Source organism: Lemur catta, chromosome 4 (assembly GCF_020740605.2).
Source record: "Lemur catta isolate mLemCat1 chromosome 4, mLemCat1.pri, whole genome shotgun sequence".
Taxonomy (NCBI): Eukaryota; Metazoa; Chordata; class Mammalia; order Primates; family Lemuridae; genus Lemur; species Lemur catta.
This window is the reverse complement of record NC_059131.1, coordinates 68,563,362-68,584,489: the sequence shown is the minus strand read 5'-3', so window position 1 is coordinate 68,584,489 and position 21,128 is coordinate 68,563,362. Positions and strand designations below refer to the sequence as shown.

Here is a 21,128-nt window from a genome sequence, read left to right as displayed (position 1 = left end):
GTAGTTATAGCATCGAGGAGTATGTCAATTTATTATTTAACTGTTCCCTTGGCACCCCTTTCCTCTAACCACCTTACACGAATAACACTGGGAGTGGCTTTAGAAAGTTTCAGAAGGCAGTATTACCACATTGACCTCATTTGTGATAATTCAGAAGCTGATGTCTTTTAATATTTCACCTGTGGTAGGGAGCACACATTTCTTACCCATGGAAGAAGACTATGGACCTGAGCAGCGAAAGGCATGGGCTATGCTAGATAAGTTTTATTAACAATCGCCTTTCAAAATCTCTCAGCTTCTCCACTGGCTCTCTGCCCCAGGAGGCTAACCTTGCATCCATGGGCTTCTTTGTCCCCTTGCTTCTGGTTTTGGCCAATGAGGAGCACTGGAAGGCGATTGGAGAGAGGGAAGAAAGGTGAGGTCAGGGTATTTACAGTTATGTGCCACCTAATAACTGAAAGGGTGGCCTTGCTGAAATAACGGGAATATAGCTAATCCCACAATGTCCTAACATCATCTAAAGATCAATCATGAGCTCTCCCTACTCCCTGCTTTTTCTCTCCCTAGCTGGCAGGCAGCTGAAGGGACTCTGTTTTCACAAACATCTGAAAGGAGATCAAAAGACAGAAAGGATTATGTAAATCTTTCTCTTTACTTTTGCCAGAAACTGCTTTTAGAACTTATTTTATAGCTTCAAGGTGTTCCTGAGGAGCTCCTGGATGGACAGGAGAGGGGCAAACTCCAGGCCTTAGTTTCCTGCCCAAAACCATATCTCAGAGCAAAATCACATCCCCTGCCATAAGCCTGACTACATCTCGGAGATAACCAAGTCTCCAGGAACAGAGAAAACAAGAAAGACGACAACCTGATGTCTCACAGCTGCCTGCTAATTACTCCACAGCTGCTTCTGTTTCAACTGACAACAATCATTTTTTTCCCCTCTCTCTCTGTCCCCATAAAGTCAGCAAGACACTTGGCCTCGCTGCTGGCACCCCCTTCTCTTTCTTTGGGATGCCACACCCTCTCCCTGCTCTCTTTCTTCCCCTTTCTTTCCCCTCTCTTTTTCACTCTATCTCTCTCACTCTCACTGTCCTCTAAGAAGGATAAAATAAACTTTTTTTACTTTTATATCTTAATCTCTGTGTGAGAAATCTTTCTCCACTCACGCTGTGAGCACCTACCAGGCTTTCCACCCTAACAATGCCCTTTCGTCTACATATACAATAGTGGTCCCATAAGATTATGACACCATATTTTTGCTGTAAGTTTTCTATGTTTATATATGTTTAGGTACACAAATCTCTACCCCTGTGCTACAATTGCCTACTGGAAGGGGCCAAAAACAACAGGAAAATACCTAATCCCACAATTTCCCCAGTAACAGTTAAAGATCAGTCCTGTGAGTTCTCTCACTAACAGACACTCTGCAGTTCTGTTTTGCACAACTTCTGAAAAGAGCTGAATGGATGGAAAAGAGATGTAAATCTCTCTCTTTCAAAACTGTGTTTTGAGAATCTGCTTTTTTACAGTCTAAAGCATTCCTGAGTCCTAAAGCATTCCTGGGTGCAAGCTCCAGGCCTCAGCCATATCTCCAGGACAGAGTCACATCTCCTGATAACCCCTTTCCCAAGGAAAGGCAGGAGAGCCAACTCTTGGACTTTGACGTCCTCTAAGTCAGCAGTTTCTCCACTGTACCCTGCCATTTTTACAACCTCTTTAAAATGCCTCAATAGCTGGTTTTCGAGGCCTGCACATTCTTCCTTTTCCACCTCCCCAGGGAAAAGTAAATAAGCTTCTGCTTTCTATCCTGGTCTCTGTATGAGAAATCTTTCTCCATCCACACTGTGGCATGTACTAGGCTTTCCACCTTAACATCTACTGTATTCAGAACAGTCACATGCTGTACAGGTTGGTAGCCTAGGAGCAATAGGTCATACCATATAGCCTAGGTATGTAGTAGGCTATGCCATCTAGAATTGTGTAAGCGCACTCTACGATGTGTGCACTACAAAACATCACTGAGCCACGCATGACTGCATTCCCTCTTTACTTCTCTATGGGGTCACAGCAGGCCGATATTTTCTTGATGAAGGTCACAGCTCCTATTAAGTGGCCCTCTCCACAAAGTTCTCTCTCTGGGTTCTGGTAACCATTTCCTCCTCTTGTCTCTTTAGACCTAGGGGTGGTAAGTCGTATACTCCACTTTTAGTAGCCTGATGTTCTGCACTATGCCTTGGGATTTCCCTCCTTATACTCTACCCACATCTTTGTAAATAACTCCTTCCTTACATTTACCTCCAATTTCCAAATTTCAATTGTCATCTGTTTCTTGTTAGGACACTGATTGACATAGCATGGCTCCCAAACAGACTGGAAAGACTTTGATAGTTGTGGGAGAGGCATCATTTTTTTTTTTTTAATACAAGATGTAAAATGGCTGACCATGCAGTTCTGATTGTCACAGATAGCCATCTCTTACAGCCTTGGAGGAACCTGGCTTTGAGTTATAAATTAAACTTAAGGCCAGAGAGAATTTTTTAAAAATGCTGGTCCTTGCTGACATAGAATTACCAGATCACCAACTCTGATCATGCCCTACTTCTAGACCCAGTAAATATTTTTATTGTTTTATTTTGCCACTTTGAGTAGGATTTTTTCAGATTTTGAAGCTTAAAGTAACGTGATAGGTTCTGATAAATGGAATTTTGGGTCAAGGGTACTCATATTTAAATTTTTAATATTATAGCCTCTGCAAAATTGCTTTCCAGAAAGGATGTACTGATTCACACATCCATCCACATGGTGAATGCATGTTTCCTCACATTATTACCTACTATCTTTTTAATTTGTGCCTTCCTGATGGGTGGAAATTGAATCTCATTATTGCTTTGATTTGCATCTTGCTAAATACTGGCGTAGTTAACTATAATTACTCATGTTTGTTGGGCATTTATATTTTCTACTTGGTGAAATGCTTTTTACATCACTTGTTCATTTTTCTATAGGATTATGTGCACTTTTCCTATTGATTAGTGAGAACTATTTTAAAAGTTTGGTTATTATTTGTTTGTTAGATGTGTTGTGAATGTTTTCCTCTTAGGCAGTCTGTCCTTTTAACTTTATTTCATGATGTGTTTTGTCCAAGTTTTGGCTAACATCTAAAGTTTGGTGGCATTCAATTTATCATTTTTTCTTTCACAGCTTTTGCATTTTGTTTGAGGTGGACCATTCGGAAAAGAAAGCTAAGCGTTTTCTGTAATTTCAATCTTTATCCAGAAATTCCAAATTTTGGGCATTTAACCTAGAACACTTCCTTAAGTGTTGTACTATGGGCTGTCCAATTGGGGCTTTTTATTGCTTTAGCTTTTATTATTGTTATTGTACATAAGAGTACAGTTTGATCAATTGCTATTTTAAATTTAGGGAAATATGCCTTTACAATGGTCCAAAACAATGGTTTTGGTTCTTTTGTCCTAATTCTTTTAGTGCTTCTATTTATTTTTGCCGTTTTGGTGAGTAGCTTTGGAGTTATTTTTGTCACTTTGTCCTTCATTTTCACTCGAGGGAGAGGAAGCTGTTAAATAGCATGCCAGCCCATGTGCTAAGTCTGGGGTTTCATGGAGACCAGCTTCAGGAAGATGTGATAGATCAGCCCACAGGAAGCAAGTCTTAGATGATGGGCCTGGGCTGCATGGAGGCTTTTGGCACGTCCAACCACATCATTCCATCCACATCGAGTAAAGGCTATAACATAGAAACTGCCCCAGGAATTTCCTTGACATTTCCCTAAGCCCACTAGTGTACAAATAGCCCTTCACTGGTCCCTGTGGTTCATGGTACAAACCAAGTTGCTTCATCAGTTCAAATGGGGTGAGTGCCAATTCTTTTCCAAAGGCCAATCCCCAGGCCATGCTGCCAGCCCTGCTTGTGGGTAGCCCTTGATAGGACCTAAGCTGCAGTGGCTTTGGTCCTCTTTGTAGCCCCAAGGGAGCTGGTGAACATCCCAGCAGAGAGCCCTGGATTTAGAGTTGAGAGTTAGAGATTCTAAGCCTAGTTCTACTTTCTATGACTAACTTGATTCTACGTAGTTGGCAAGGGTGGGGGGCAGATAACATTTACCAATCCATGGTTCCTTTTTTTTTCATGGTTCCTTTTGCTTCATTATTTATAATTGTCATACTGGTTACATGAATAAGGTATTATAGAGATTGGGCATCTACAAACAGATTCTAGAGATTGTAGTGGTGGTAAATGATCAAATTGTCTCACCCTATTGATATTCCCTCAACTCAGGGAAGCTATCAGGACCAAGCTATCAGGACTTATTACCAAAAAATGTAGATAACAGTATTTTAGAGTTTGAAAATTGAAATCTGGGCTAAGTGTTCTCTTAAAATCATTTCCATATCTAGGAAATTTGGCCTTGTGAATATTTACTGGAATTCAATTCAAGTCACACTTAATGATGTGCATCGTCATTTCTCTACATGATAATAAAACCTTAATAGAAAGAATCTGGCAACAGGACTATATTAACTTAACAAAACTATATTCTTTGCTTCTTATAACCAGCATCAATATTGATGGTCTCCTCAAGTACAGCTAGGGTATCATGTAAACCTAATAGTCATCCCTTCTACTTTAAGATAAATGTCTTAGGCCATTTCTTCAGAGATGGGCTCTCTCCTGCTCAATTATCACCCCCTATCACCACTCCTATTCCCTCTAACTTCTCTGACACTCATTCACACTAAAGTTTCAAATGGGGACTTCAGGATGGGCATGGAGTGCTGGGAATCCTAGGAAGGGCTGAGTGCTGGGAAGCTATTGAAAAATTGGGACCAAGTGGAATTAGATCCTGAGACTAAAGAGGACACATGTCACCATACTACACAGGCTTTCGTAACCTTCATCTAGGCATGGAACATTCAAGCTATACCCACAAGCTTTTGAATCAATTAAATTGCAGCTCTCTGGGTTGTGTCCCTTGGGCCCTCTGAGCTTCTCCTTGTTGACCCCTCTCCTCCCCCTTCATGGCCCATGCAGCCACCAGATTGTGTTCTCTTTTCAGACGCCTGAGCATCAGTTTGGCAGAGAACCCCTCCCGGACTCAACTCCGTGATTTGGGCCTCAGTCCTACAAAATCCCTCCTTTGAGCTCCTAGGTTCTTTTGTTTCCCTTTGTTTCCTTTGGTATTACTATGTGGGATATCACAGCAATTCCTTTTTGCTGTCTGGCCCTCCAACATAGATATACCTGATGGCTTGTATTCAGTTCCCTTTGTTTGCAATTCCTAGTGTGGGCACTGTTTTCAGACCAGATCCTGGCTGAAACAAAGGCCTAAGGGATTTGGGGGTCAGAGGCTGGAAACTTCTAGATGCTATCTTGTGGTGAGCATCTGTTGCAGTGGTCGAGAACAGCTGAGACCACCACCGAATATAGCTAGCATAAGAAAGCATAGATCAGAACCTGAACACAAGACCAGCTGCCTTTCTAAACGTCAGGACATACTGTGAGGCAAGAGATGTTGAAAGCAACAGTTCTCACTCTAGGGCAGAAAGCCACCCTGGGACTGCTTAATGAAGTGTCCGGCTGGATGAAAGGCAGGCGTGGCTTGTGGCTCACAGTTAATGAGTTTGTTTAGTAGAAGGCTAGAAACAGCTTAGCCTAGATCAATAGCTTTGTTAAGAAGAATGTGTAACTGGAAAATATAAATCTTTACTGTATTCTCTTAAGATCACATTCCTGATGTATGTCTTTCTTTATGGTTTAATGATTCCTTGCTTTTAATTGCTATCAGAATGGAAACTTACAGCACCTGATTTTACATAAAAAATTTCTTAAACTTTAGCTTGATTGATGAAATTGTTTTGTTAAGAGAAATAAATACAAGTGAGGAACTCAGCTCGAGGCTCTTGGTCTGGAGAAGCCTTGAGTCCCCTGACCCCACTCTTTCAATTACTGACTGTCTGTCCTTATTCCTCCATGACGCCCTGTCTCCAACCCTGGTTGCTGGGGCCTGACAAGCATCCCAAGAAAGGGTATGTTGACCGATGCGTAATGGAGGGGTCTTCAACTGTGCAGAGGGGATTGGAGAGGGGACGCTGGCTAAGTGTATCTGAATTTGAACGAAGTGTATCTGAATTCATGATCATACTGTCCTAGGGTAACAGATCAACTGGAAGCCAAAAGTGACAGAGTTGGGGCCTCAGTAGGAAGGATCATGTTCCTCCAATGCCAGAAAGGAGATGGGGGTGGAGAGTAGGAGGAGTTGAGCAAGGAGATGCTTTCCAGGGCTGGTAAGAGGGGCTCATAGAGGAGCTTATCTAGAAGCCTTGGTTTCATTCTTTGTACTTACCCCCCTTACAGACAGGTGAATATGAAGCTGTAGGTACTTCAAGTCACCTCAGTCAACTAAAATTCATCTCACTCAATGTTACTTGTGCCTCAGCAAAATTTTTTGCTTGACTGTAGTAGATGGGATGAGGTATATAAACATGATATAAAAAATAGCCATTGCCACTTATCAGGAACCTATAAATGTCCTGCATAACTGGGGCAGGGGGTAGGGGATAAGCTGGGGTCTGGGGCTCAGTTTCTAGAGAAATCACTGCCTACTTCTTTAGTTCTTAGGTGGTTCTGAAGTCCACTATATTTTGGGGGTACCTGGAACCAGGCTTGCCTCAGTGAAAGAACCAGTCTGCTTAGTCCCTGTGGCTCCCCAAATGGATGGAGATGTGTCTCTGAGGGGCTGAAAGGGTGTTAGATAGAGGACCTCTTCCGCCTGGCTCTCCATTCAGCTGTGGCCTTAGGTAGGACAGGCAGGTGGCAGACACACAGCCATAGGATAGGCATCCTGTCTGAAGCACACGGCTAACTTTGCTCTCCCTGGATGCCCTTGGCCTGACTGTACAGGGCAAGGCTCCCAATCCCAGGAGATGCAGTCCCTGACATGAGGGTGCCATGTCCAGTCTCGACCACAGAGTGACACGGCAGGAGAACTGAGCTCTGGGGCAGTCCCTTAGTCTCCCCTTTCTAAGGAGCATAAGATCTGTCATCATCCCTTTTTCCTGTGGCTGACTTCGTGGGGCTTGGCGTGGCACTTACTGCTCAGAGAGCCCGGACAGGCCAGACTTGTGCCAATTCTGGGATTTCTTCACCTGAGCCTCACAGGATCTCCTGGCAGGAGGAACCGGTTTTCTTTCAGGTCGCATTTGTCACACCCCACCTAGGAAGGCGGGGCTTCCTCTTTTAAATGGCACAGGCTCTGTCAGAGCCCATCACTAATCTTGGGACTGCTGGAGCCGTAATTTAGTCTCCTGGACTTTTGATAAAGGCCTTCCTTGCCAGGTGCAGCTGACAGCTGGAAAGCCCTCCCACTCAGGAGTCTTCCCTCTTTTCTGTGCTTTGGGGCTCAACAAAGGGAGGGGCCATGCCAGGTTCACCCTGTGCCTTGTCCTGTGGGGGGCTGCTTCTCACTGGGGAGTTGCTGGGGTCCTGGCGGAGCTGCCCTGGCATGGGACCCTTCCCTGTGCCTAGGGAGAAACAATGCCCATGAGAGGAGGGGGCTTTGGGGAGGAGGGGATCCTGGCATTAGGGGCCTTGAGGGTATTTGAGGTCAAAAGTCATGGCTGGCCTTGGAATTCCTGGAGAGATGCTGTCATTAGCTGGATCTCTGGGTGGAAGAAAATTTCTCTCCCTGAGGCTGCTTTGAAGTTTTGTCCCAGATGCGGCTCAGATCTTTTGACCAGAGCTTCATGTCAGGCTGGGTTTCTCAGCTCCCTGTCTAGCATGAGGGCTGAGGGACTGGTGTCCTGGAAGGCCTTGAAAACATCTCCTGTAGCTCATCTCTACCTCTGTCCTCACAGGTGCAGGGACAACCTCACTATGATAGGCAAAAAACTCCGAAACCTTACCCATGGACCACCAAACACTCAACATATAAGTGCTGGTGAGTGGGGCTCTGGAGGCGGTGGGGGTGGGGAGGATGATGGGAGGGAGGCCCTACCCTCACAGCTGTATCCTCTGCCCCTCCTGTGGATGACCCCTCCTACCTGGTGCTCTCTACCTGTCACTGGACTGCGGGCTTCTGGAGGGTGGGGACTCTTGCTTAGGCACTACTCTGGCGCCATTCCCCAGCATCAGGCCAAGCACAGAGTAGGCACAGAATAGAATAGCTGGGCCTCGACACACATGTACCATGAGATTGCTTATTATCTGCCGTCTTGATGGTTTGCCCTCCTAAACCACTCACCACCCTTGCCCTCCTCGCCAGAGCCCACAACTTTACTAGAAAGAAAGGCTGGGCCAATAGGTCATGTGAGTGCTGCCAGTTTTGGTGTGTCAAGCCCAGACTTTCCTCGCTGAAGGGCCTGGATTAGATGACCTTTCCTCTAGTGCAGATGTCTTGATTATCATGTTTCTTAATTCCTTTTTTTTAAGAAGCCAGGAGCCCTAAGACTGGGAAGGTCAACGATTTGAATCAGCAAGTGTGGGCCCTTCAGGGTCAGACCCTTGTGGCAGTTCCGCAGAGAGCCCACGTGGCTCCAGGTGAGTGGTCATCCTGTGGCTGCCTCGCCCCTTGCAGTTGTGCGTCTGGGACGCTGGCACCGGCCTTCTGTGAAAGTGTGGCTTTGCAGTGGGACCCACCTGGAGGGGGAAATTTCACACCTGCCTGGGAGGAGAGGTCAGGGAGAAGTTTGTCTTAGACTAGGGTAAAGAAATTAAAGATGGGCAAGAAGGCTCCCATGGAATAGGAGAGCTGCTTTCAGGGACCTGAAGGCCTGTCTTATGGAAGAGGAGTAGCTTGTTCTGCATGACCTCAAGGTGTCCTAAAAGGACTAAATGGATGACTACCTCAGGAAAGCAGCTTTTAACATCACATTAGACAAAACTTGCTAATGGACAAAGCTGTCCACAGATCAGAAGGACTGCTTGGTGTAGGTGCTTCCCGTTTCCAGGTATTCAAGCAGAAGTGTGAAAAGGACAAGGCCAGGATGTGCAATCTGTTTTCCCATTTATTAGGGCAGTGAATGGCACATGGTGTGAATGGATGAATGAATGGATATGGTAGCTGGCCATGTGGGGGTCCTAGCAGGGATTACACTCTTCAGGTCTCTTCCAGACCCACTTGGAGGAGGCTTCCCTGCTCAGTCAGAGTCTTTTCTGACTTCAAAAGGAAATTGATACGATTTCCCATATCTTTATAGTCACTGTCACTGTTATCACATGCAAGTATCCAGAGGCTCTTGAACAAGGCAAAGGGGATCCTATTTATTTGGGAATCCAGAATCCAGAAATGTGTCTATTTTGTAAGGATGTTGGAGGACAACCCACACTGCAGCTGAAGGTGAGTGACTAAGAAAAATAATATGGGGAAAAGAGCACCAATTTTTCTTTTAGAAGAAGTATTAGGCAGAAGATCTAATTTTAGAATTAAAAAAGAAGTATTCTTTTTAAAAAAATTTTTCTTTTCTTTTTTCTTTTTTTGTTAGAGACGTGGTTTCACTCTGTCATTCAGGCTGGGGTGCAGTGGCATGATCATAGCCCACTGCAGCCTTGAACTCCTAGGCTCAACAAATCCTCCTGCCTTAGCTTCTTTGAGTAGCTGGGACTTAGGTGTATACCACCACACCTGGATAACTTTTCTTGCATTTTTAGAAACAAGGTCTCACCATGTTGCCCAGGCTGGTCTCGAATGCTTGGCCTCAAGTGATCCTTCCGCCTCAGCCTCCCAAGTTGCTGGGATTACAGGCATGAGCCACCAGGTCTGGCTCTCTCATCTTCATAAGCATATTTATTTCCAGCTCCTTTTGAGTTGTTTTCTTTGGTTTATCCTGCCCCTCAATAGTTGACGGCACCCCTGTCTTTCCTAAATTTTGAAACATGCTCAGCCATTGTTACTTCAAGTGTATTCTCTGCCTTATTGTCCCTTTGGCATCCCCATTCATCCTTCATTGGAACTCCTGCATCTCACTTCAGTATCTCACATCTCATCTAATTTTCCATACTTTCTTTTTTAAAATTTTGTTTCAGCATTTTATAGGGGTATGCATATTTTGGTTACATAATTTGCTTTTTTACAGTTTGAGTCAAAGTTACAAGTGTGCCCTTCACCCAGTTAGTGTGCATTGTACCCATTAGGTGTGGATTTACCCATCCCCTTCCCACCTGCTTGATTTCCTTTGACTTCCATATGTGCATGTAAGTGTTGATCGACTAGTTCCAATTTAGTATTGAGTACATGTGGTGTTTGTTTTTCCATTCCTGCAAGATTTCACTTAGAATAATGCTCTCCAGTTCCATCCAGGTTGTTACAAAAGAAACTAGATCACCATTTTTTTTTATGGTTGAGTAGTGCTCCATGGTATGCATATACCACATTTTATTGTTTGCTGCCACTGGACAGAATTTTCCATATTTTCTATCCTTTCATTTTATTTTTTTATTTTGGTGCTGCATTCTAGGGGAATTTCTTGGTTTGCTCTCTCTCCCAGCTCATGATTACATTTTCAATGTTGTCCCATCTGCTAAATAATCCTTCTGTAGAATTTCCTCAAATTTGAATCTTTACTATTTTGATCCACAAGCTTTTGGTTGGTTCTTCTTTTATTTTTTCATGACTGTTCTTATTCTGTAAACTTCTGTTTAATTCAATTCAACTCAACTCTATCCAATTCAATTCAGCAAACATCCGGGTACTTCCTGGCCTCCATCACTCTGTGGGGACCCGAGATACATCCATGCACGGAATGGCAAAGGGCCCTCATTGCATGGGGCTTGGATTCGAGTGGGAGGAGAGAAACTGCAAACAGTAAATGTATTAGTAGGTAAATTTGTGCTATGTTAAAGGGTACCATGACTCTGAGAAAAGACCAGTTAGAGCAGGATAAAGTGACCACAGTGCCAGGAACAGAGATGGAACAGAGATGGATCAGGGATGGGTAGTGCAGTAGGTGTCACTGCAATGGTGAGATAGTTACAAGGAACAGAGGGAGGCAGGGACGTTCGCCAGCAGGGTATCCAGTGCAGACAGGTGCACAGGAGTGAATTGAGGAAGGAGGAGTCCAGAGAGATAAAGGAAGACCATGACGGGCCTTGCTATCCTCTGTAAGGATGTAACCTTGCAATCTGAGTGAAATGGGAAACTTAGACTATTTTGAACAGAAGAGTGACGTGAGTGGACCTAGGTCTAAAAGGATCACTCTAGCTCCTAATTGATCGTAGACTGTGAGGGCAAGGGTGAAAGTCTTTCAGGAGGCTGTAAGGTGATTTAGATGTGACTTTAAGAGCCCTGGAATACCAGTGGAGATAGGGAAAAGTGGGTCAGATTCTGGGAGTATTTTAAGTGGAGGCAATAGGATTTCTTGACAGAGTGAGTGTGATCCATAAGATGAGGAGAATGACATTTTCCACTATGTCCTATTGGCCGAATTGCCTTCTGTAGTGCCTTTGTCCTCACATGGGGGCTAAGACTTCACCATTGCATTTGGCATGTGGGTCATTGGGGACCTTGGTGAGGGCAGTGTCAGTACAGTGGTGGGTGCAAAAGCAAGGATGGAGTGAGTTAAAAGAGAGGAATTACAAGAGAGAAATTAGAGACAGGAAATATAGACAGCTATTGCAAGGAGTTTTGCAAAGTGGAACTGGCAGTGATGGTGGGTAGTCAAAGCAGTTATTTTTTTTAAGGTGGTAGAAATGACAGCAAATATGCTGATGGGAGTGATTGAGTAGAGCAAGCAAAACTGATGGAGCACGAGAGAGCAGGGAGAGAAGAACACCCTTAAGTCAGCAAGCGCAGATGGGACCGGCCATCCAGACCTCCTCGGGCAGGAAGGCGTGGGTGTGGGTATGATGTGCTGGGTGCCCATGTTATGGGGTGGTTTGTGGAAGTTCTCTCCTCATTGTTTCAGTTTTCTCAGTGAGTAGGAAGTTGAAGTTGAGGATGGAGGAGGAGGTACGGGAGTGTGAAATAATGGTTAGTAGGGTGTAGAGTAGGTTCAAGAACAGTTAGAAGGTCACCCTAATTGTCCAGGTGAGAGATGCCTATGGCTTGGCTTGGGGTTAGCAGTGTATGTGTGGGCGTGCAAGAAGTGGCTCGGTTCAGGAAATATTTTGAAAAGAGGGTCCACAGGCCTTGTTGCTGAGTTAGATATTAGGGAATCAAAGAAAGAAGTATTGAGGATGACTCGGGTTTCTGACCATCCAAAGAATCAGATAAATTAACTGGAAGCCATTAATTGAGTAAAGGAACCCTATGGGAGAAGAATTCTCCCACTCAGTGTGGAATGTGGCTGAATTAAAGACCATTTCTGTGCCTCTCTTGAGATCTGGCACAAGTGTAATTTACTTAGAAATTTCTATTTTACCTAAATATACAATATATGCATATCCAGATATACACACACATACACAATATACTTCTGTATACAATATTGAAGGCATTTTCTGATTGCTCTATTTACTTTATTCCTTTGGTGCAAATCATTTGATTTGTGAGAGCCTCTTGTGTCTTTGTCATGGTATTGATTTTTCTCATATGTTTGGCAATTGGTCAGAGACTCATACCCCAACCTGGCCGTCCTTTGCCATAGCAGTGGTTCTTGCAGGGTAGGGGCTCTCACTGTTGTGGCATTAGTAAGGGAGATCCTTGGCTTATTGCTGCCAATTTGCATCCTATTCCCTTTCCTGGAACATCCCGCAGCCTCTTGTGTGAGGATAGTCCCACTTCATCTTTCAAGTGTGGCCACTTGTTCATTAAACTGTCCCTTGTGTCCTTCCCATGCCATCTCTGGATTTGAGGGTGGCAGCTTGGAAGGTGAAATTTTGTGTGTGTGTTCACACTGTTGCTCCTTTGAAATGTGTTTTTCTAGGCCTGCTCTAGTAGAGGGATAAGGCTTTCTGGAACTTTGGAACATTTGCTGGTTGTGTGCAAATAACTTTGAATGTCTCAAACAGCTACTATTTCTCTCTCACATTTTAGGAGGAGAATATCATGGAACTGTACTACCAAGACAAACCCATGAAGCCCTTCCTTTTCTACCGTGCCAAGACTGGCAGGACCTCCACCCTCGAGTCCGTGGCATTCCCTGGCTGGTTCATCGCCTCCTCCCAGGAAGGCCAGCCCATCTTCCTCACTTCAGACCTGGGGACACTGTACAACACTGCCTTCAATTTAAATATAAATGACTGAACTCAGCCTAGAAGTGGCAGCTTGGTCAGAGGACTTTGTGTTAAAGTTTCTGGTTCCCAATGTTTTTTCACCTATATTTTCCCAGTGTCGTTTTGACTCCAGTGCTGAGAGGTGAGCAGGGCCTCTGTTCTCACTTCATTTTATGGATAAAGAGGAAGCATTGACTTCATAGCAACTGAAAAACAGGATGTGGGCTCAGAAGCAGGGGAGATGGAGTGGTGTAAGGCTCTCCTCTCAAGCTGACACTGTCCAGCCCACAAGGCGTCTGCACAAGTGATGTCAAGACCCAAACACTAGATCACAGGGCCTTCTCCTGGGTGTGGATATGAAGAGGCCTCAGAGCTCATGAGTCTCACCCAAGATTGCATGACTAGCATCAACATGAAGCTGATCTTTGTTTCTGTTTTCTTTGTTTTCTTTCCTTTTTGGATGGCATCATCCATAGTCTTTATATATTGCCCATATACCTCAGTATGTATAATAGATCCTTTTTAAGGTTAGGACCTTTTAAAGAAAAGGTTTTGCATTAAATTAAATTATTTTTGTCCTAATTGTAATGTATGAACATATAGCTAAATATAAACTTCATATATTAATATTTATACAATAATAAAGCTAAAACAGATGTAAAATGAAATAAAGAAAAGAAAGTGTAAACTGAAATTAGCAAAAGTAGTTGAGTGAAGCCATCACAATCGGTGGGCCAGGGACTGGTGCTTAGCTGGGGATGGAAGGTCCTTGGTCCATGGTAATGGTGGGAAATTCAGTATGTAAAAGGGCACCACTCTTTGACTACTTTTTTTGACAGTCTCACAGCTTTGTTGAATTCGGTTTGCTAGTCGTTTGTTGAAGATTTTTGCATCTTACATTCATCATCCTATGTTCATCTTATGATACTGGCCTGTAGTTTTCTTTTTTTGCTGTGTCTTTGTCTGCTTTTGGTATCAGGGTGATGCTGGCCTCATGGAATGGGATTGGAAGAATTCCATCCTCTTCAGATTTGTAGAATAATTTGGAAAGAATTGGTGTTAGTTCTTCCTTAAATGTTTGGTAGAATTCAGCAGTGAAGCCATCAGGTCCCAGGCTTTTCTTTGATGGGAGACTTTTTATTACTAATTCAACATCCTTACTCATTATTGGTGTTTAGATTTTCTGTTTCTTCATAGTTCAGTATTGGTAGGTTGTATATATCAAGAAATGTATCTATTTCTTCTAGATTTTGCAATTTGTTGGCATGTAATATTTCATAGTAATCTGTCATAATTCTTTGTATTTCTGTGTAATAAGTTGTAATATCTTCCTTTTCACCTCTAATTGTATTTGGATCCTTTTTTTTCTTAGTCTAGCTAAGGGTTTGTCAATTTCATCTTTCAAAAAAACCAACTCTCTGTTTTACTGATCTTTTGTATTATTAATCTCTATTTTGATTATTTCTGCTCTGATCTTTATTATTTTTGTCTTTCTACTAATTTTGGGTTAAATTTTTTCCTGTTATTCTGGTTCCTTAAGGTAGGATGTTAGGTTGTTTATTTGAAATCTTCCTTCTATTTTGTTGTTGGTGTTTATTGCTATAAATTTCCTGCTTAGAACTGGGCTTTGGTATATTGTGTTTCCATTCTCATTTTTCTCAAGAAATGTAAAAATTGTCTTTTTAATTTCTGTGTTGATTCATTGGTTGTTAAGGAGCATGTTGTCTAATTTCCTTGTATTTGTAAAGTTTCTGAGGTTTCTCCTTTTAATGATTTCTAGTTTTATACCATTGAGGTCAAAGAAGATACTTGATATGATTTTGATCTTATTAAATTTGTTAAGACTTGTTTTGTGGCCTAACATATAACCTATCCTGAGGAATGTTCCATGTGCAGTTGAGAAGAATGTGTATTCTGTAGCTGTTGGATGGAATGTTCTTTAAATATCTGTTAGGTCCATTTGGTCTATAGTGCAATTTGATGTTTCTTTGTTGATTTTCTGTCTGTATAATCTATCTATTGCTGAAAGTGAGATGTTGAAATCCCATACTATTGTTGAATTGCCGTCTATCTATCTCTCCCTATAGATCTATTAATATTTGCTTTAGGTGCTCTAATGTTGGGTGGATACATATTTACAATCGTTATATTCTCTGGCTAAATTGACTCTTTTGCTATATAATGACCACCTTTGTCTCTTTTTACTTAAGTAAAAAACTTTCAGTTTTTAGTTAAGTTTTTATTTAACTTTTTAATGCTTACTTAAGATTTTATTTAAGTAAAAACTTTCAGTTTTTTAATTAAAGTCTATTTTATCTAAGTATAGCTACTTCTGCTTTCTTTTGGTTTCCATTTGCATGGAACATCTTTTTCCATTCTTTCACTGTCAGTCTATGTGTGTCCTTGCAGGTGAAATGATGTAGGTAGCACATAGTTGGATCTTGTTTTTCTTTTTCTTTTCTTTTCTTTTCTTTTCTTTTCTTTCCTTTTTTTTTTTTTTTTATCTATTCAGCCACTCTCTTTTAGTTGGAGAATTTAATTTGTTTACATTCCAGGTAATTATTCATGATAAAGACTTTCTCCTGTCATTTTGTCCTTGCTTTCTAGTTGTTTTGTACATCCTTTCTTCCTCTCTTACTGTTTTCCCATAAGATTAAGTGATTTTCTCTAGTAATATGTTTTGTTTCACTGATTTTTGTATTTAGTGCATCTATTATAGATCTTTGCTTTGTGGTTACCATGAGGCTTGAAAAATGCATTGTATAGTTTTAACAGTTTATTTTAAACTGATAACAATTTAACTTTTTTTGTAAAAGAAAGAGAAAAAAATTCTACTCTTTAACTTCATTCCTCCCCAGCATTTTGAATTTTGATGTCACAATTTAAATCTTTTTATATTGCATATTCCTTAACAAATTATTATAGTTATCATTATTTTTAATGGTTTTGTCTTTTAAGATTCTTACTAAAGATAAGAATGACTTACACACCACCATTATATTATCAGAGTATTCAGAATTTGACTATGTGCTTACTTTTACCAATGAGTTATATACTTTCAGATGTTTTTGTGCCACTCATTAGCATCTTTTTCTTCATCTTGAAGAATTCCTTTTAGCACTTCGTGTAAGACAGGTCTGATGGTGATAAATTTCCTCAGCTTATGTTTGTTTGAAAAAATCTTTCTTTCTCCGTTATTTCTGAAGGATAACTTTGCTGACTATAGTGTTCTTGGTTGGAAGGTCTTTTTTTTTTTTTTTTTTTTTTTTTCATTCAGCTTCTTGAATATATCATTCCACTCTCTCTTGGGCTGTAAGATTTCTGCTGAGAAGTCTACTTTTAGGTTTATTGGGACTCCCTTATGTCATTGGCTTCTTTTTTCTTGCTGCTTTCAGGATCCTCTATCTTTCATCTTTGACATTTTGATGATACTATGTAGTGGGGTAGTCTTATTTAGGTTGAATCTGATTAGAGACCTTTGACCTTTGTGTACCCAGATATTTGTGTTTTTCTCCAGGTTTGGAAAGTTTTCTGTTACTATTTTTAAAATAAGCTTTCTACCTCTTTCTCTCTCTCTACTCTTTCCTAAGCACCAAAACCCCATAGATTTGCTCTTTTGATGTTATCCTATAAACCCAATAAGCTTTTTTTATTTCTTTTCATTCTTTTTTCTTTTTTCCCTCTGAGTATGTATTTTGAATTACCCTGTCTTTGAGTTCACAGATTCTTTTCCTCTGCTTGGTCAATTCTGTTGTTGATGCTCTCTATTGTATTTTTCAGCTCCAAAATTTCTGTTTTATTTTTAAAAAATTATTTAATCTCTTTGTTGAATTTCTTTGATAAAATTTTGAATTATTTCTCTGTATTTTATTGAAGTTTGCTAAGTTTTTAAAAACAGGTATTTTGATTATTTGCTATTCAGTTCTTTCATCTCCATTTCCTTAGGGTCAGTCACTGGCATTTTATTTTGTCTATTTGGTGATATCATGTTTCCCTGATTGATCTTGATCCCTGTGGCCGTGCATTGATGTGTGTACATTCATGTACATATTTTATCCAGTCTTCACAGTCTGGCCTTGTTTGGGAGCTCCCTTCAGCAGAAAACCTGTCCAGAGATTTAGGTCAGGTTGATTGCTGTGATCTCTAAGCCCATGATGAATTCAGCCATTGTAGCACTAGGAGGTACCCTAAGCCCAAGATTGCCATGGCCATAATCCCTTGGCAGCCAAGGCTGAGGCAGCACTGGAAAAGGCCCATGGCCCCTTAAACCACTGCAGCACTAGGGCGTGTTCAAGGCCCACAGCTGTTACAGCCTCCTAAACATTGAAATTTATTCAGGTCCCAGTGCCTCTGTAGTTGGCCAGCTGTGATGTGGGCCAAAACTCAAGTCCGTCTCACTGATGTCACAGGTTCTTGTCTGGTGCTAGGGCAGATCTAGAGGCTCCATCAGTGGGTATTAGCCTGGTATCAGGGGTTGAGGGGTTATGCCCAGTGGTGGGTTTTACTGTGGTGGGCCCAGTACTGGGTTCCAAGGTGAAGTCCTATGCTTACTTCCCTCTCCTTATCCCAAGCGGTGGTGTCTCTCTCTTTGTATTGCCTGAGGTTGGGGGAGATATGATGTGGGTAAGGTAAAACTGTCCTTCCTACTCTCTTCAATGCATCCCTTATTATTATTATTATGCTAAAATCATATACTGTGATCTCTCATCAGGCTTCTTTACCTCTTGTGAAGATTTTTCATGCATGGATAGTTGTTAAAATTGATGTTTCTGGTGGGGGATGATCACTGGAGAGTACTACTCCACCTTCTTCCTCTACTTCTCTCCTCTAAAGTTTTCTTCCTCAATTGAATGTAATGTTAGCATTGCAGTTTTATAAAAATCAATGTTAAAATGAGCATTGAAGCTAATTAATTCAGGAATGTCAAATAGAGGAATTAGGTACTGGATATTTACTAATATACTCACTGCTAAAAAAGGGTGGCAGGTTGTTACATCTGCCAATTTACACTGTTAACTGAAAGCTGATGACACATTTACTTGTGACATGATTATGGTTCTGAGTGCTATAGCATCTCCATCCTACTGTAGGCTGTATGATGATTTGGTGTTCCCATCTCTTTTCTCTACTGTGAAAAACTTTGTTTATGTAAACACCATGGATTATCACTTGGCACAAATATGAGCTCAAACAAAAGTCCAAATATGAGTTATGAACATGTGTGCATAATGTGGCTGGGATCAGGTGGTCATCCTGATGATACAGAAGAGGCTCAAGGACATTTAGAGTGTAATAAAAATGAAAACACCAATTTACAATAATCTTATAGAAAGCATGTGTAAACTGGAGAACATAAACTTCCATGAGCCCCTAGTTTACCCCTCACATGTGAAAAATAGCACATGCCGGCCGGGAGTGGTGGCTCACACCTGTAATCCTAGCACTCTGGGAGGCCAAGGTGGGCAGATTATTTGAGCTCAGGAGTTCAAGACCAGCCTGAGCAAGAGCGAGACCCCACCTCTACTAAAAATAGAAAGAAATTATATGGACAACTAAAAAATATATATATAAAAATTAGCCAGGCACAGTGGCACATGCCTGTAGTCCCAGCTACTTGGGAGGCTGAGGCAGGAGGATTGCTTGAGCCCAGGAGTTTGAGGTTGCTGTGAGCTAGGCTGATGCCATGGCACTCTAGCCCAGGCAACAGAGTGAGACTCTGTCTCAAAAAAAAAAAAAAAAAAAGAAAAAGAAAAGAAAAATAGCACATGTTGCAATGATGTATGAAATCATGGAAGGCCCCTGTGAGTAGCAACACTTTCAGGTGATTGACCTGGTCCACACCTGGTATGCACACATGTTCTACAGCAAATACTCTTGGATTTGAGAAGCCCAAGCTCCAGGGAAACATTCATTGAAGAACTTGGTTCCTTTGGACCTCTAGCAATTTGTGCTATAGAGGGCCTGATGCACTGAGAGAGGAGATTTTGGATTCCAGGGGGGAAATAATAGTCTTAGAACTATGCCACCAAAGATCACAACTGCTGCTAAAACAGTGGGGTGGGATGTTTCTCTGTTGAGTTGCTTTGGGGCTGATATCTTCTGACCCAGGAAATGCTGAAGGGCAGTGGCTGCTTCCTGAAAGTATACCTGAAGACACTGTCCCCTAATGCATGAATAACTGGGTATGGGTACTGAAGATGCCATCCCCAGAGTGCTGAGAACAATGGTTGTAATTAGTTCATGTCAATAAAATATTGTCTTGCTTCTTAGACTCTTGGAAAAGTTTCAAAAAATAGATTCTTACTAGAATAATGTATGTCTATGGTTAAAAACAATATTCTTTTGCACTACTCTTATTCCCATGAAGCAACTTCTCTTTTTCTGCTGTCTTTCTCCATGTGTCTAAGTATATACTGTATATGCTTTTACTTCTATTTCTTGAATTATCAATTTTAGACATTATCTTTTCAACCAGACAGTTGCCATTTGCATTTCTACTCAGAAAAAAATCTATGTTCTTTATATATTATATTTCCTACAAGTCAATAGTAAGTCAAGCAAAGTTGTATTGATAGGCAGTCAGAGTACACTTAGATGGACCTGTTAGACAATGCTGTAGGATGACATTGAAAAGGCACACAATATTCTTTTTGCCTTTTTCCCCAATATTTAAATAACTTTTCTTAATGAAATCATATCCTTCAGCAGTTTCACTTTATGAGTAAGGAAAGGGAGGTACAGGAAGTGGGCGTGACTTGGTGAGAGTGGCACTGACATTTAGTAGCCGAACTGGAAATTATGATACTCTTGATTTTCAGTCTTTCATTTTCTGTCTCCTGAAGTTGGGACATTATGAAACACTGTAAGAAATCAACCACAACTGCCCTCAGCAAGATGGCAGAGCAAAGTCTGCATCATGTCACTTCCATTATCAAGGCTATCCCTATCTAGCAGGGTGTTGGCAGATGACCCAATCCCAGGTGGAGCTCCTGTGGCCACCAAACATTGTCATGAAATGACGGAAGTGCTGAGATGTTTTTTACACCTCTGTTTCCCAAACTTGAACATTAGAGTCACCTGGGTGTGCACTGAAAACCTAGGTGCTTGTGATTACCCCACATCTAGTAAATTAGAACCCCTTTCCCCAAAATTACAATTTACTAAGTTTGGGGTGATTAAGAATCAATATTTTGCCAAGAACCCTAGGGAATACTGATTATTAACCAAACCTGGGAAATACTCTTCTGGACCATGCCAGTGGAGTTTTGTGTGTGAAAAGACTTAAATTAATCATGCTTGGAATGACCTGTGTGCTTCTACAGAAATAAAAAATTCATAAAAATGTATACTTCTTGTTTTTTTTCCAGTTTTATTTATTTATTTTTTATTTCAGCATATTATGGGGGTACAAATGTTATGTTACATATATTGCCTTTGCCCACCCCAGTCAGAGCTTCAAGCGTGTCCATCCACCAGACAGTGAGCACCTCACCCATTAGGTGAGAATATACCCATCCCCTCCTCCCCTGTACCACCTGCCTGACACCTAATGAATGTTACTATTATATGTGCACATAAGTGTTGATCAGTTAATACCAATTTGATGGAGAGTACATGTGGTGTTTGCTTTTCCATTCTTGGATACTTCACTTAGTAGAATGGGCTCCAGCTCTATCCAGGATAATACAAGAGGTGCTAGATCACCATTGCTTTTTATGGCTGAGTAGAACTCCATGGTATACATATACCACATTTTATTAATACACTCATGTATTTATGGACAGTTGGGTTGTTTCCACATCTTTGCAATCGTGAATTGTGTTGCTAAAAACATTCTAGTGCAAATGTCATTTTTACAGAATGTCTTTTTTCCCTTTGGGTAGATGCCCAGCAATGGGATTGCTGGATCAAATGGTAGTTGTACTTGTAGCTCTTTGAGGTATCTCCATATTGCTTTCCATAGAGGT

The 21,128-nt window shown here is 41.5% G+C and overlaps 1 protein-coding gene across 1 annotated transcript; it reads left to right on the top strand.

The window, feature by feature from the left end:
* The first annotated feature begins 338 nt into the window (after positions 1–338).
* Positions 339–13,192, top strand: LOC123637455 (interleukin-36 gamma-like). The gene is made up of 5 exons (XM_045550632.1): positions 339–415; positions 7,869–7,951; positions 8,443–8,550; positions 9,210–9,349; positions 12,983–13,192. The coding sequence occupies exons 1-5, from the start codon at positions 339–341 to the stop codon at positions 13,190–13,192; spliced, it is 618 nt and encodes a 205-aa protein (XP_045406588.1).
* Positions 13,193–21,128: the final 7,936 nt, after the last annotated feature.